At 40.3% G+C, this 13,316-nt stretch overlaps 1 protein-coding gene across 2 annotated transcripts in view; it reads right to left on the bottom strand.

Annotated features, from left to right (window-relative positions):
• The window catches only part of fat2 (FAT atypical cadherin 2), a 143,973-nt gene that overhangs the window by 68,251 nt on the left and 62,406 nt on the right, over positions 1–13,316 (bottom strand). For both annotated transcript variants that reach the window (XM_085788951.1, XM_085788952.1), the window contains exons 13-15: positions 11,070–11,269; positions 9,160–9,313; positions 6,523–6,756 (exon numbers count right to left, since the gene is read on the bottom strand). In XM_085788951.1, coding sequence (XP_085645077.1) covers positions 6,523–6,756; positions 9,160–9,313; positions 11,070–11,269 — 588 coding nt within the window. The remainder of the gene's footprint in view (positions 1–6,522; positions 6,757–9,159; positions 9,314–11,069; positions 11,270–13,316) is intronic.

Here is a 13,316-nt window from a genome sequence, read left to right as displayed (position 1 = left end):
AATTTAAGGGGAAAAAGGTGATAATTGTACCAGTAAGTTGATACGGTTCTGGATCTTTCTGGGGGATAGATGCATTTCTGGTAACACTTTATAATAAGTACACACTATTAAGCATTAGATAAGCATTAAATACTGAATTCATCATTTATAACACATGAATACTTATTAGTATGTAGTTTATAATCAGAGTTAAAAATGTTTTACTCATCATTGATAAGCACTAACTGTATTTATAAACTACAAACTAATGAGTATTCACACGTAATAAATGAAGAATTCAGTATTTAATACAATAATGCTTAACTAATGCTTAATAGTGTGTACTTTATACGCGTTTTCTGTCCTGATACTGATGACAATGCGCTGCTGATGTGCCAAAAGATGAAGTATCTCTTTGTTTGTGAAAACTATACAGAAGTACAACTTAACGAAATGCTTCACGGCCTCATTTTAACAACAACAGGTCAAAAATGATGACTTCATTCTCATAAAACTATGACTCAATGTGGCCCTAATACTCCGTCGTATATATCTCATCTATCGACCTGATTTGCCCCTGATGATCAATGAAGTATCTGATAAAAATCAAAGGTTAGATATTGAGTTTAGTTGTGTTGAGTCACGGCTTCTACTGTGTTTGGTTTCGGTCATGTGACCCAGACAGACAGATGTGCTGCTGCCGCTCCAACACCTGGACTCTTTCCTCTGAGAGGGAAACAAATCAGCCAGGAAATTGCTCCTGTCACCAAAACCAGACCTGGATTTCACCACGAGGTGTGTTGATGTTTCACACACAGTCAGACACAGCAGGAGAAAATAATAGTAATAATAATAGAAACACCACATTTAACTTTCAACACGTCAATAAAAAAAAAAAAGGATCTGATGTTGAAGAAACTTTTATGCTTCTGCCAAAAAAACAAAACAAATACAGTGATTAAAAGTGGATTCAGCTCCTCGAGGCGTCTCCACTCGCTCCAGGTTGATCTGACTGATGACAAATATTCACTGTTGGTAGACAGGCACACTTTAATCTAATTACTGAGGCTGTACAGTGTTTTCTTTGTCTTTTTGAGTAGAAGAAGACAATGTGTCTGAAAACTTTATTTAACGCCTCGGAGGCTTAAACAGTATTAACAGGTATTTATTTTCTCTTCATACATTATGTGCAACAGACGTTTACACAAAGAAATCAAATAAAAAAGCTCTGAAAGAACATTATTTAAAGAGGAACTTGTACTAATTAAGATGTTGTCCTTAGGTTATATTCTAGTCAATTATTAACATATGGGTATTATTATATTATAAAAACTCAGTCGGAGCTGTCTTGTCTTGTTCATTTTAATCGTAGTTGTTGTTTTTTCAGTCATAGTTTTGCTTAAAATGTACGTAATGTTATTAGTGTATGTATTGTTTAATGTCTATGTCTATATTGTCCAGTGTGATTGTGTGTGGATAGACTGACATGATGAGTCAAAACCAAAACATAGAAAAAGGTCAAAGGAATCAAAGAGGCTTATTATTGGCTGTCGACACTGAAATCAAATCGGTGGCGTCATCGCTGTTGTTGTTGTTGTTGTTGTTGTTGGAACGAGAGGTCGGCGACTGCGACCATGAATATTCATCCAGAGCGAAACTTAATGACAATCTGGTCGTCTGATGATTGGACGTCTTGTGTTGTTGTTGCACAGATGGAGAGAGAGACAGATGGAGGAGTCATTAAACAACGACGCCGCCGCCGAAAAAAAAAAGTTCTGAATTTCACGACGACATGATGAGGCCGGCGAACGCAGCAACAACTGGTGACACGGCGCCGACCGATCATGTGACCTGTGGGAGTGTGTGTGTGAATTTAAAACCAGAACTCAGGCCTCACTATTTAAACAGGAACCAGGCAGGATTTTCACTTTAAAGGGATAGTTCAACATTTTGGCAAACTCGCCTATCACCATAATCCCTGTAGTCATAGCAGTAGGTTCATTATCTTCATTATCGGTGTATGTTTTTTTTAGATCGGCGGGGCAGAGTTGTCAGCTGCTCAGTGAACACAATGGAGGTGAGCGGTACTTTCGCCTTGCCCTCATCAAACTCATCAAATACACAATCCAACAACTCCACAAACGCTCTGGTGGACAAGTTGTGACCTGCACATTCACTACGCTATGAAATAATCATGTAACTTTATGAGACGGAGTTGTTTTAGAGGCAAATGCAGCCGGGACTACATTCGAGACACGGCTGCTGGGCGGAGAGATTTCAAAAGCGCAAAGTAGTTGAGAGTATTTGCCTCGTGTGTCCTAATGTTACATAATTATACATGATTATTTCATAGCGTGGCGTTTTAAAGGACAGGGGACCTGTACCGTTCACTGAGCAGCTCACGTCTCTGCCCCGCCGATCTCAAAACAACATGCACCGATTAAATTAAAGGTGATGAACCTACGGCTATGACTACAGGGATTATGGTGAGAGGAGGATCTGACTAAATGTTGAACTATCCCTTTAAACTCAGCTACATTTTTACCTTAATTAACCAGCTCCAGAGTCCTAGTTCTGGTTAAACCAATGATTTGTAACTAGTTCCAGGGAGAATGGAGGCTCTTTGCCTTCCACCTAGCGTCTCTTGGCTGAAAACCAACCTTGATGATAAATAAACGTTATCCACCGCTCCATGGGTTGATTTCTCACCGGCTTCGTTGTTGAAAACAAATGCACATGGAGGAGAGGAGGGTTAGAGACACAAAGGAGGAGAGACCAGACCTGGAGAGTTCCTCTTTAACTCTACTGTAAACACTGTGAACACTGTGAACACGCCTCCGCAGCTCACGGCAACATGTGACCTGTCAGATTCCTTCACTGCTCAAACATCAGGGAACTTCTGTTTTCAGATCATAACTCAGACTAATGGGAGCAGAGGGAGGAAAGGTCGACATGGTTTAACTCCGACACGCAGACGCTGCACTTTAAAAAAAAAAAAAAGATTTTAACAAAGTGAGCTGAAGGTGGCGCTGCAGTAAAAGCTCCAACCTCCAGCTGTGGTTCAACTTTCTGCTTCATGTTGTTCATATTTTCTCTTTTCATTGTGTTTCCTGATTATTTAGATACAAAACTTTAACTCTGGAAACTTAAAAAACTGCTCAGACGAGTTAAACTCTGAAGGAACGAGGACAGAGTTGATGATACGTCGATCTTATCACAGACGGATCCTCCAGTTTCTCAGTGTTACAGTGAAAAAAAAAAAAGTTTTAAAACATAATCTGTATCAATCTGAAACTTTGTATATATTTTTTTCTTTTTTGGCTGTGTCAACGTGTTTTTGATACATTTCCAAATAATTCAAGCCAAAAAGAAAAAGAAAAAGAGAAAACACATTAGTCATTGTTGTCTGTGAGAAAGTTGGTGTGAAGAAAGACGACAAGACAAGCTGCTGCAGATCTGAAGGAGTGGCCGACCTGTTCTGTCTGCTCCTGTTCCCTACAACACTGTGTGTGTGTGTGTGTGTGTGTGTGTGTGTGTGTGTGTGTGTGTGTCTGTGTGTGTGTGTGTGTGTGTGTGTGTGTGTGTGTGTGTGTGAGACTGTACTTGTCTGAATCTGTCTATCTTTGTGTTTGTGTGGGCAGAATATTTGGATTTGTGGACGTCTCTATTGATTCTGCTGTGTGTGAACTGTGACTATTCAAGTGTTTGTATAAATGACTTACTGTGTGTGTGTGTGTGTATGTGTGTGTGTGTGTGTGTGTGTGTGTGTGTGTGTGTGTATGTGTGGCTGAGCTTGTTTCAGATGAGAAAAGTGTCTGTTTTACTTTACTTTTATCTGACTTTACTGTTCCAGCACCTGAAAAAAAAAAAAAAACCTGAACCGAACCATCAAAGAGAACAAATTAATAAAAGATTCAAACTGCAGAGGAAACGTTCTCCTCCGCTCCTCAGTCAGGAGAGACCGCTTCGCCGTTTGTTCTGCTGCTGAGACGGTGAACAAGTTATTAAAAGGCTGAGTGTGCGATCAAACTGTCGTCGGAGCGACAGGTTTGTAGACGAGGAGCTACGAAACCAGAAACTTTGATAAAAAAACACAGGAAGAAGGAGGAAGAAAAGGTAAAATGAGGAAAAGTCACGAGGGAGCGATGCAAACAAACACTTCACTTCACAACTAAACTAAAAGTAGTGGTTGTTAGTTTGGTCCATTAATGGGAAAATCAGGATTTAAAGTCTTTGTCCTAATGAAAACATTGATTCACTTTAACTGATTTATTTCACTCTAAAGTTGTTTTTGTGTTTTTGTAGCTGTGAATCCAAACAACAGTGATGCTCATGTTGACCACAGTCTATAGATGTGAATATTACTGGTTAACTCTGCAGCCAATCAGAGAGGAAGAGGCTTTTTCACTTTTTCTGCTCTTCCACGTTTCATGATGGTCACATTTCTCCGACACTTGTCACCTCTCCATCAGAACGGAGCTTCTTAAAGGACAATTCCACGTGAATTCAACCTGGGGCTCTAGTTTCTTAATATTTTAGGTCTAAAAGAATAAACCTGAAGATTTTCTATTTAATGTCTCCTGTTCGTATAATGGGAGCGGACCGATCTTACGCTGTTTAGGCTGTTTACATCCAACAAAACAGCATTTTTTCCCACATACAGCGTCAGGCGTCTTCAAACACACACCGATGGGTTTGTTCACTTCAAGAAAGGCAACATGTTTGTAAACAGAGCTGTAATACAAAGTCTTACGCGAGAGTTAATGCAGAATAAACAACATCCAGACTCACTCTCACTGCTACCCATCATACACTGCTCCCATCATACGCTGCAGGGACAGACAGAACTACTCCAGAACAGGAGATATTAAAAAAGAAAATCTTCAGATTCATTCTGTTAGACCTAAAATATTAGGAAACTAGAGCCTCAGGTTGAATTTGCCTGGAATTGTCCTTTAAATCATCATCAATCACCCAGATCAGCACTCATACAGAGAGAATCCGTAGAGCAGCAGCGTGTTTCCAACACTTTGTTGCATAATAAACTGAAATTTTATTACAGGTTTTATGTGGAAAAATATCTGGATGAACTGGTTTTGCTGACGACGCAGAGAGTTCAGGTGAAAGGAAACAGGAAGAGGAAGAAGAAGAGTAGTCGGGGGCGGAGCCAGGCAGATGTTAACGTCTTTTATTTACGGCCTCATGACTGAACTGGAGCTGATTATTGTGTCACAGCCTTTTATTTGACTTCTTACTTTACTTTGTTTGTGTTTTTTATTTATTTCGTTTTAATCATCTCTTGATAATTTGGTTCGTTCTGCGTCAGTGGACCCGCGTTTTCTCTTTTATCGCGCTGCCCGACTCCGACTTGATTTTGTTTTTTTAATTTTCTGCTCAGTTTGAAGCACAGTTTGAGTTTTGAAAAGTCCTTCACGAATAAATAAAGGTTATAATTATTATTATTATTCCAGTCTGAGTTTGTTTGAGTTTGCTCATTTTACAACCTGCACACATCACACAAATAAAACAACAGCAATCTAAACTGAGAGAGACGCAGAATTTAAAACAGAACATCGTGATCTGTGGACAATCTGACAAATATGTTGAAGCTCTGCAAGTTTGTTTTTCTTGTGGATTAACTTGATTTTATCGGTTTTCAGAAGAAGAAACAACAAAACAAGTTGTTAGAAACTGGAGCGTTGTTGGGAATCGTCAATAATCACAAACATGAGGCTTAATACAAAATAGTTTAGTTCAGTTTAGCACTGACAGGATTCATCACTGCAGCTAGGATCAGTTTTCGCCACTGGAAGAGTCGGACTAAACCAGAATTTACTCACAGGGTTAAGCTGATGACGGATAATGCTTCATATGAATTGATGATAGCAAAGTTTAATGATAACAAAAGGAAATTCTACCAGGTTTGGGGAATTCATTTTCTGAATCATATAAGAGGGGAATAGGTGTCTATAATGTGGGAGGGGAGGTCAACTCGTGTATTATATCATATAATCTTTTTGTGCACACAGTGTTTAGTGTTGGGAGATGTGCTGCGCTGTTTGTGGGCTGGGATTTGTGTATGTTTGTATGTATATTTATATGTATATGCACATTTTGTTGTTATCATGTGTATTTTTATTTTAATATGTGTTGAAGTTGGATGTCTTTTGTATGATGTTTGACATTAGAAATTGAATAAAAACTTAAATGACAAAAATAATCACAAACATGACTGACGTCTTTATCCAGCGGGTGAAGAGTTAAAATCTGCAGCGGTGAATAATTACGACACAGCTGGAGCGAAACGGGAGAAAAGTATCAGGTGGGAGCGGCTCAGTCTTTTATTATGTTTAGGATCAGTAACAGCACGTACACACACACACACAAAGAGTGTCCTGTGTTATTAGGCCTGTAGTATAAATCGTCCCACTGACACCAGGATTATCTCGACATGTTGTGACCTGAGATCATCATCTGTAAATTTATTAACCTCTGATCTTCTCTGCTCGCAGCTCAACGTGACTTTGCGGCGTCTGAACCTACCTGTGTCCGGGTCTTTGGCGTATATGACGGCGACCGGCGTCCGCACCGTGGTGTTGTCGAACACGGTGACCTCGTAGTGGCTGGACGAGAAGCGCGGCGGGTTGTCGTTCATGTCCTGGATCATCAGCAGGATGTCGGCCTGGCAGGAGCGGCCGCCGCCGTCCGTCGCCTTGGCCACCAGGTTGTACTCCACCTCCCGCTCGCGGTCCAGCACGGCCAGAGTGAAGAGCTCACCTGGAGAGAGACGCAGACCCAGAGTCAGTCTTAAACCGACAAAACAGGTTCATATCAACTCAATATTCATTTTGTATTTAAATTATTAAAAACTAAAGAAAACACATGCAAGGACACACATGTGATAAAAAAAAGGAAACAACTGTCGGGTCCGTCACTTTTCTGTGTCCTCTGAAAAAACTGTCCGCATGTGTTGATAAACATGTTTTCTGAGTTTGTAGATGGATCCACAATCGTTTTTCTTCCTTTTCTTTTTTGTGTCTGAGCAAAAGATGACTGACCTATGACCTATGAACTCGTGCAGGGTCGTGATCGATTGGTCGGGGTGATACTTGTAGTGTTGCCAGTCTCCCGACCATGACACGGCAAGAGCTGATGCCACTGTGATGGTTTAATCTGTCATGGTGACCGTCGTGACAGACAAAAATCATGTAGTCTGAACTCGGCCTTAGCAGCAGTGCATTGAGCCTTCAGGGCCACCATACTCCACTGAAGCAATAGCTGTTAGCTGCGCTGCATCAGTGACTTCCTGGACCAAACGACAGATTAAAGGCTTAAAGGAGATGTTATTCCCCCTCTCCACAAATTAAAATAGTTACCAGGTGTCTTAAAGACATGTCTGTGACATGCTTTGGTCAAAATACCTCAAGGATCAAACATCACTGCTCTTTTCATCCTCTCTAAACAGCCCTGTTCAGAACAGCTGGTTTCAGTGCCTGTCCCTTTAAATGCAAATGAGCCACGGCTTGCTGCCCCGCCCCTTCTACCAGCAGTGATGGGAATAACGCCGTTAAAATAAACGGCGTTACTAACGGCGTTATTTTTTTCAGTAACGAGTAATCTAACTAATTACTATTTCCACCGTTACCACGCCGTTACCGTTACCGACAATTAAATGAGGCGCGTTACAAACTACTCAGTGAAGCCGTTGTCCTCCGACTTGGCTCATCTCAGCCACAGAAGCTGCTAAACTGTTTTTTTTTTTCCTCCTCTCCTTTGGTGAGGGGAGGAGGGAGGGACGAGACAACCGCATAAGTGATGATGATTGGTTGAGGCAGAGTAAGGTTTCATGCTAAGCCAATCAGAGGCAGTGTTCAGTTTGTACACAAACCACACACGCACGCAGTTTAGCCTCACACACACACAAACTAGCAGAGGGAAGCTGCCGAGTTCGGAGGGAAAGTTGGCGTTTTCAAAGTGGAGTTGGCATTTTCAGGTAGGGGTGGAGTTATGCAAATTCAAATCCTAGTTACATCACTGGAAGACAACTGAGGGAACAGCTCGTAAAACCATGTGGATTTCAACCTAGGGAACCTGAAAATTACAGATTTTTCTGTCAATTCTCACATTTTGGGGCCAGAAGGCAAATAACACCTAAATAAAGAGCCTTCAAAAAGTGATATTTCCATAACATGTCCCCTTTAAAGACAAAAACCTTCTCTAAATAACCTGTGGTCCTGTATTGTCTCATTAGCACCTGAGCTAACAGCAGTTTGCCAGTTTGCCTGCTGATGTTTAGCACGTTTCCTTGTTTTATCTAAGCCTGGATGTCAAAGTAAAGCTGTTGTAATCAAAATAATTGTGGAGACACTTGAACTAAAGTGTGTTTCACTGACGGAGCGACATCAGTGTCTCTGCTGGTAGAAGCTGCCTGATCTCCTCCGGGCGATCAGCTGGCACCGAGCACATGAGACGAGGATGTTATGACAGAAACAAAGTGTGATGGATGTCGGCGAGCGGCTTCCCAACGCAGGGAAAATAACTAATGACAAAAGAAAAGCTTTTGGCTCCTGTCGGCACAGAGCCCGAGTGACAAGCTGCAGCAGAGCGCCGGTGATGGTATCGCCAACTAAAACACCCAGCCCAGTTCACCGAGAGGGGAAGATCGAGCTCCTGTTTTGGGGGCCTTCATGGTCAGGCCCCTTTATACCTAACTGAACTTCTGCGCCCCTACTCAACTGCTCGCTCCCTCAGGTCAAATACACAAAACCTTCTTACCATTCCCTTCACCTACCTGAAGACTCGTGGAGAAAGAGCATTCGAAGCAGTAGCGCCCAAACTCTGGAACTCTCCCTGCACCCTTACGGTCTGTTAGCTCCATTGACACTTTCAGAAAACAACTCAAAACTCATCTGTTCAGAAAAGCATTTGACTAATGTCTATTTCCCCTTGCATCTTGTTGTTCTTGAAATGTCTCTTTTATTTTGTGATTGTGCTTTTGTATAAAGTGTATGCATTATATACTGTCTTTATTCATGTGTCCATTATCTGGATACACAACTGTCTTTCTGACTCTCTGTGTAAAGCACTTTGTGACACTTGTCTGCGAAAAGTGCTATACAAATAATAAACTAAACTAAACTTTTGACCCCAAACAGACACCGTAGCCCCGTAGTTAGTTACCTGTCCTGTGGTTCAGGTGGAACTTGTCTGCGTCGGGCCCGTGCAGCGTGTAGGAGATCTGGCCGTTGGCGCCCACGTCAGGATCCGAAGCCGACACCTTGAGCACGAAGATGTTGGACGGCGAGTTCTCCATTACCACCTCGGTGTAGACGAGCTGCAGCGGGAGGAAGAGCAACAGAAGTGAAGCTGCTGGGTGAATACGATGATATATGAGTGTGAAACTGAAGGAGTTTTCTGGTTTTAAAGCAGAGGATGAATTTATCGTTAGAGAAACAATTAGTCTGTTTAACTCTCAGGAGGTCGTTACGGAGCTCACGGCTCCAACAGCAGCAGAGCAGGAGGGAGAGGACTGTGTGTCACAAAGATGGTTGAGAAAACGTTCTCTTAAATAAGTTATATTTACATTTGTTGCAGGATCTTAAAGGGATAGTTCAACATTTTTGGCAAATTGGCCCATTGCCATAATCCCTATAGTCATAGCAGTAGGTTTGTTACCTTTAATTGTCGGTGCAAGCTGTTTTTAGAACGGCGGAGCAGAGCCGTGAGCTGCTCAGAGCTACGCTACGGAGGCTCATGGGATTTCTTGCTTTCCCTCATCAAACTCATCAAATACACAATCCAACAACTCCACAACGCTCTGGTGGACAAGTTGTGACCTGCACATTCACCACGCTATGAGATAATAACGAAGCTTTATGAGACCGAGTTGTTTTAGAGGGAAATTCATGCAAAACTGCTGATGCGCGTTGCCTTCTGGGACAGTTTCTCGTCTCTGCATTTGCCTCGAAAATAACTCCGTCTCACAATTTGTCCACTCAGTTTATTATATAACAGTTACAACCTGGGCCTTGACTCCCATCACGTTGGATTGCAGGAATCTTTTTTTCAAGTTTTCACTCATTAAAATCAAAATTTTCTATTTTATTGGTATTTTTATTGAAACAGGGAGACGTGCTGTATACAGCATAAACCACCAACACATATCTTTATGTTTATATCCTAAGTAGATTTACAAGATGGGTCTTTAAAATATATAATTTAACACATTTAACTGGAGACTCCTTAAACTATGAAAACTAACATCTACAGTTAAACAGTTTAACCTGTTTTATTGAGCAACAGTTTCATTATTTTTCAACCATATATTGAAGTTATTGGACCTGGTCTTTGATGGTGGTGAAATAGCGGGAAAAAAAAAAAACTTAACAGAAGATTAAAAGTTTTAATTACATTCACACCCTGACACAATGTTTATTATTACAACTCAATAATCATAAGAGTTTGTTTTTGTATTTCAGAACTTATTCCATTAAACTAATGTTTAAAACATTGAGTTGTTAGAAGAGAACAAACTCAAAATGACAACAGCGCTGAGTTCATTATTGAGACTGAGCACGTTCCTCTCTGAATTGATATTGACATGTTTTTTGTTTTGAGTGGAGGCTGCAGGATAAAATATGTATGGAGACGTGAGTCTGCCCCGTGGATCACCTCTGCTGCTGCTGTGGTGAGTGTGTGTGTGTGTGTGTGTGTGTGTGTGTGTGTGTGTGTGTGTGTGTGTGTGTGTGTGCTTAAATTAACTTTAGAGGGATTCTCCTCAGCTCACATCCAATAACAAATTATTTCATTTAGATACAAGTGTTTTTACAACACAGGCTGCCCAAGGTCAACTTGAAAAGTACAAATTTTCATGTAAAAACATAAATATTTAGCACGTTCTTCATTTAAAATCCTCCAGTGGGATAAAGTGGACAACAGTGTTTATCAGTGAAGGCTTTAGGATGCAGGTGGGTGAATTAGACTGAGAAACATCACAGGTGCAATTAAAGGTGTAAAGAAAATGTGCAAAAGGAGATAAAATGTAACCCCCCCCTGAGAGTCTCGGCTCTGATGACGTGACGCCTCCTCACCTGCTCGCACAGCGGACTGTTGTCGTTGATGTCCAACACGTGGACGTCCACGGTGACCGGAGCCTCGAACTTCCCGTCGGTGGCCGTGACTCTGAGCGTGAATCTGTCCTTGGTCTCTCGGTCCAGACGCTCCTTCGCAATCAAACCCCACTCGCCCTCGTCCTCCTGGATGATGGCGAACAGGCCCAGAGGGTCTCCGTCTGCAGGAGCGAGGAATAATAATAATAATAATAATAATAATATATGATTAACTTGATTTATGGAGCACCTTTTATAACATTATAACATTAAATGCAGCTGTTGATATTGTATATTTGTATGTCCTAACTTTATTGCATGATTATTTTGCTGTATAAAGTTGTTTGTCTTTTAAATGGACTCCAGGAAGACTAATGGGGATCCTTACACAATAAACAATAAACAAAGAAGTGCTTTACATGAGGGGAAAATCCTGTGGGTTTTAATGTATGTATCTAGATTTAAATTTTATGTACCCATGCACCACACACTTCACACCCAACTCACATTCCCCTGTATGGGACAATAAAGTACATCTCATCTTATCTTATCTTAAAATATGAAAATTAGAGTTAAATCATAAAAACAAATCAGAGTAAAGCAATAAAATAAAAAATAAAAAGGTCCAAAAGCAGATAAAACAGGAGATGGAGGTTAAAAATTGCAGTATTATAAGATAAATTTATATAAGAGGACGGTTTGCCATTTACTCCAACCTGCAGTCTGACAGATCAGAGGGCACTGGATCATTTTGTGCTTTAAAAGTCAAGAAGTCGAAACCACTTTGACTTGAGCAGCCGGTGAAAAGAAGCTCATTTCTTTAGTAACTCTGCTGTATTTTCCAGTTTTATTTCCCCAAAAAAGTTTCCCTGCTAATAAGTCAGATTATAATGTATTATTCAGATTTTTTAAGGAAAGAGGAAAATATGTTTTTACATGTAAGTGTAACTGCAGATTCTTCTTCTGCTTCCCTCAGCGTCTCTCACTTCTTTACGTTCGGACTTTTAATTCACAGTTTTCTTGTCTAAATCAAAGTCTTTGAAGTTGAGAACTGACGCCGACGTCGTTCCTTGGTGTTTTTCTGTTGTGGCTGATGTTTTAACGTCAGTCTGACTCACTTCCACTTTTATTGCTTTCTCTCCCTTTGCTCACAAACTTTTATAGTTGTTGAAATGAAAACTTTAATAACAGTTGTTGCGGTCTGACGGCTGCTGCTGGTGAACGTGTCCTGTTGCAGCAGGTTGCATCACGGCCGTGTGAATGTGCAGCCACCTTGTTTGACAGGCGACGCGTGCAGATGGAGACGCTGCAGACGTCCAACCCGCTCAGGCAAACAAACGTAAACATGTCAATTCTGTGCTGCTGCCAGAGTTGCCACACCGGTCTGTGATGTGGCTTTTCTCTGGCTACTGCTCAGGGATAGTTATACAAGGCATTTTATTCCATTTACTTCCACATAGATGGATTTTATTTAAAAGCTACTGCAGCAGCTGAAGATGTTAATCATTAAAGTTTAACTGCAAGTTTTCAGACTAAAGCTGTGCTCACATAAAATCATTTAATGAAAATTAATATTAAAACTGCTCAAAATAAAGGAAAAATTCATAAAGTTGAATTATTTTCTGTTCAGTTTCTTATCTGTACAACTAAACATACTGTTTATGTGAGTCTAGATCTTGTTGTGATTGTAGGACAGAACCGAGATCATTGTAAGGAAAATAATTCTGAATATATAATTTAACAATAAGCTGTTTTTGACTTTTTGTTGTAGAAAAACCTTTGAAACTTAATTTAGCTCATGAAAATGCACTGCTTATAATAAAGGAAAAGTTCATTAAGTTGAACTGTTTTCTGTTCAGTTTGTTTAGAAATTTCTCGCTTTGTCACTTATTTATAAACAACTTATTTTAAATAACATAAAAAACGGCTATACAGACTTGTTTATATCTTTATCTTATATCTTTACAACTAATCATACTGTTTATGTGAGTCTAGGACTACTGTAGTTGGATCTTTAAACTAATCTTATTGTAGGACGGCACTGACATCATTGTGAGGAAAATAAGTCTGAATATATTTGAACAATTAACAGTTTTTGACTTTCTGTTGTAGAAAAACCTTTTCAATTTAATTTAGACCATGACAATTAACATTAACACTGCTTAAAATAAAGGAAAAGTTCATGAAGTTGAACTGTTTTCTGTTCAGTTTGTTTAGAAATTTCTTGCT

The sequence above is a fragment of the Trachurus japonicus genome, chromosome 10 (genome assembly GCF_045865225.1).
Source record: "Trachurus japonicus isolate A0001 chromosome 10, Traja_1.0".
In the NCBI taxonomy this organism is placed as follows: domain Eukaryota; kingdom Metazoa; phylum Chordata; class Actinopteri; order Carangiformes; family Carangidae; genus Trachurus; species Trachurus japonicus.
This window is presented reverse-complemented; position numbering and strand designations above follow the sequence as displayed.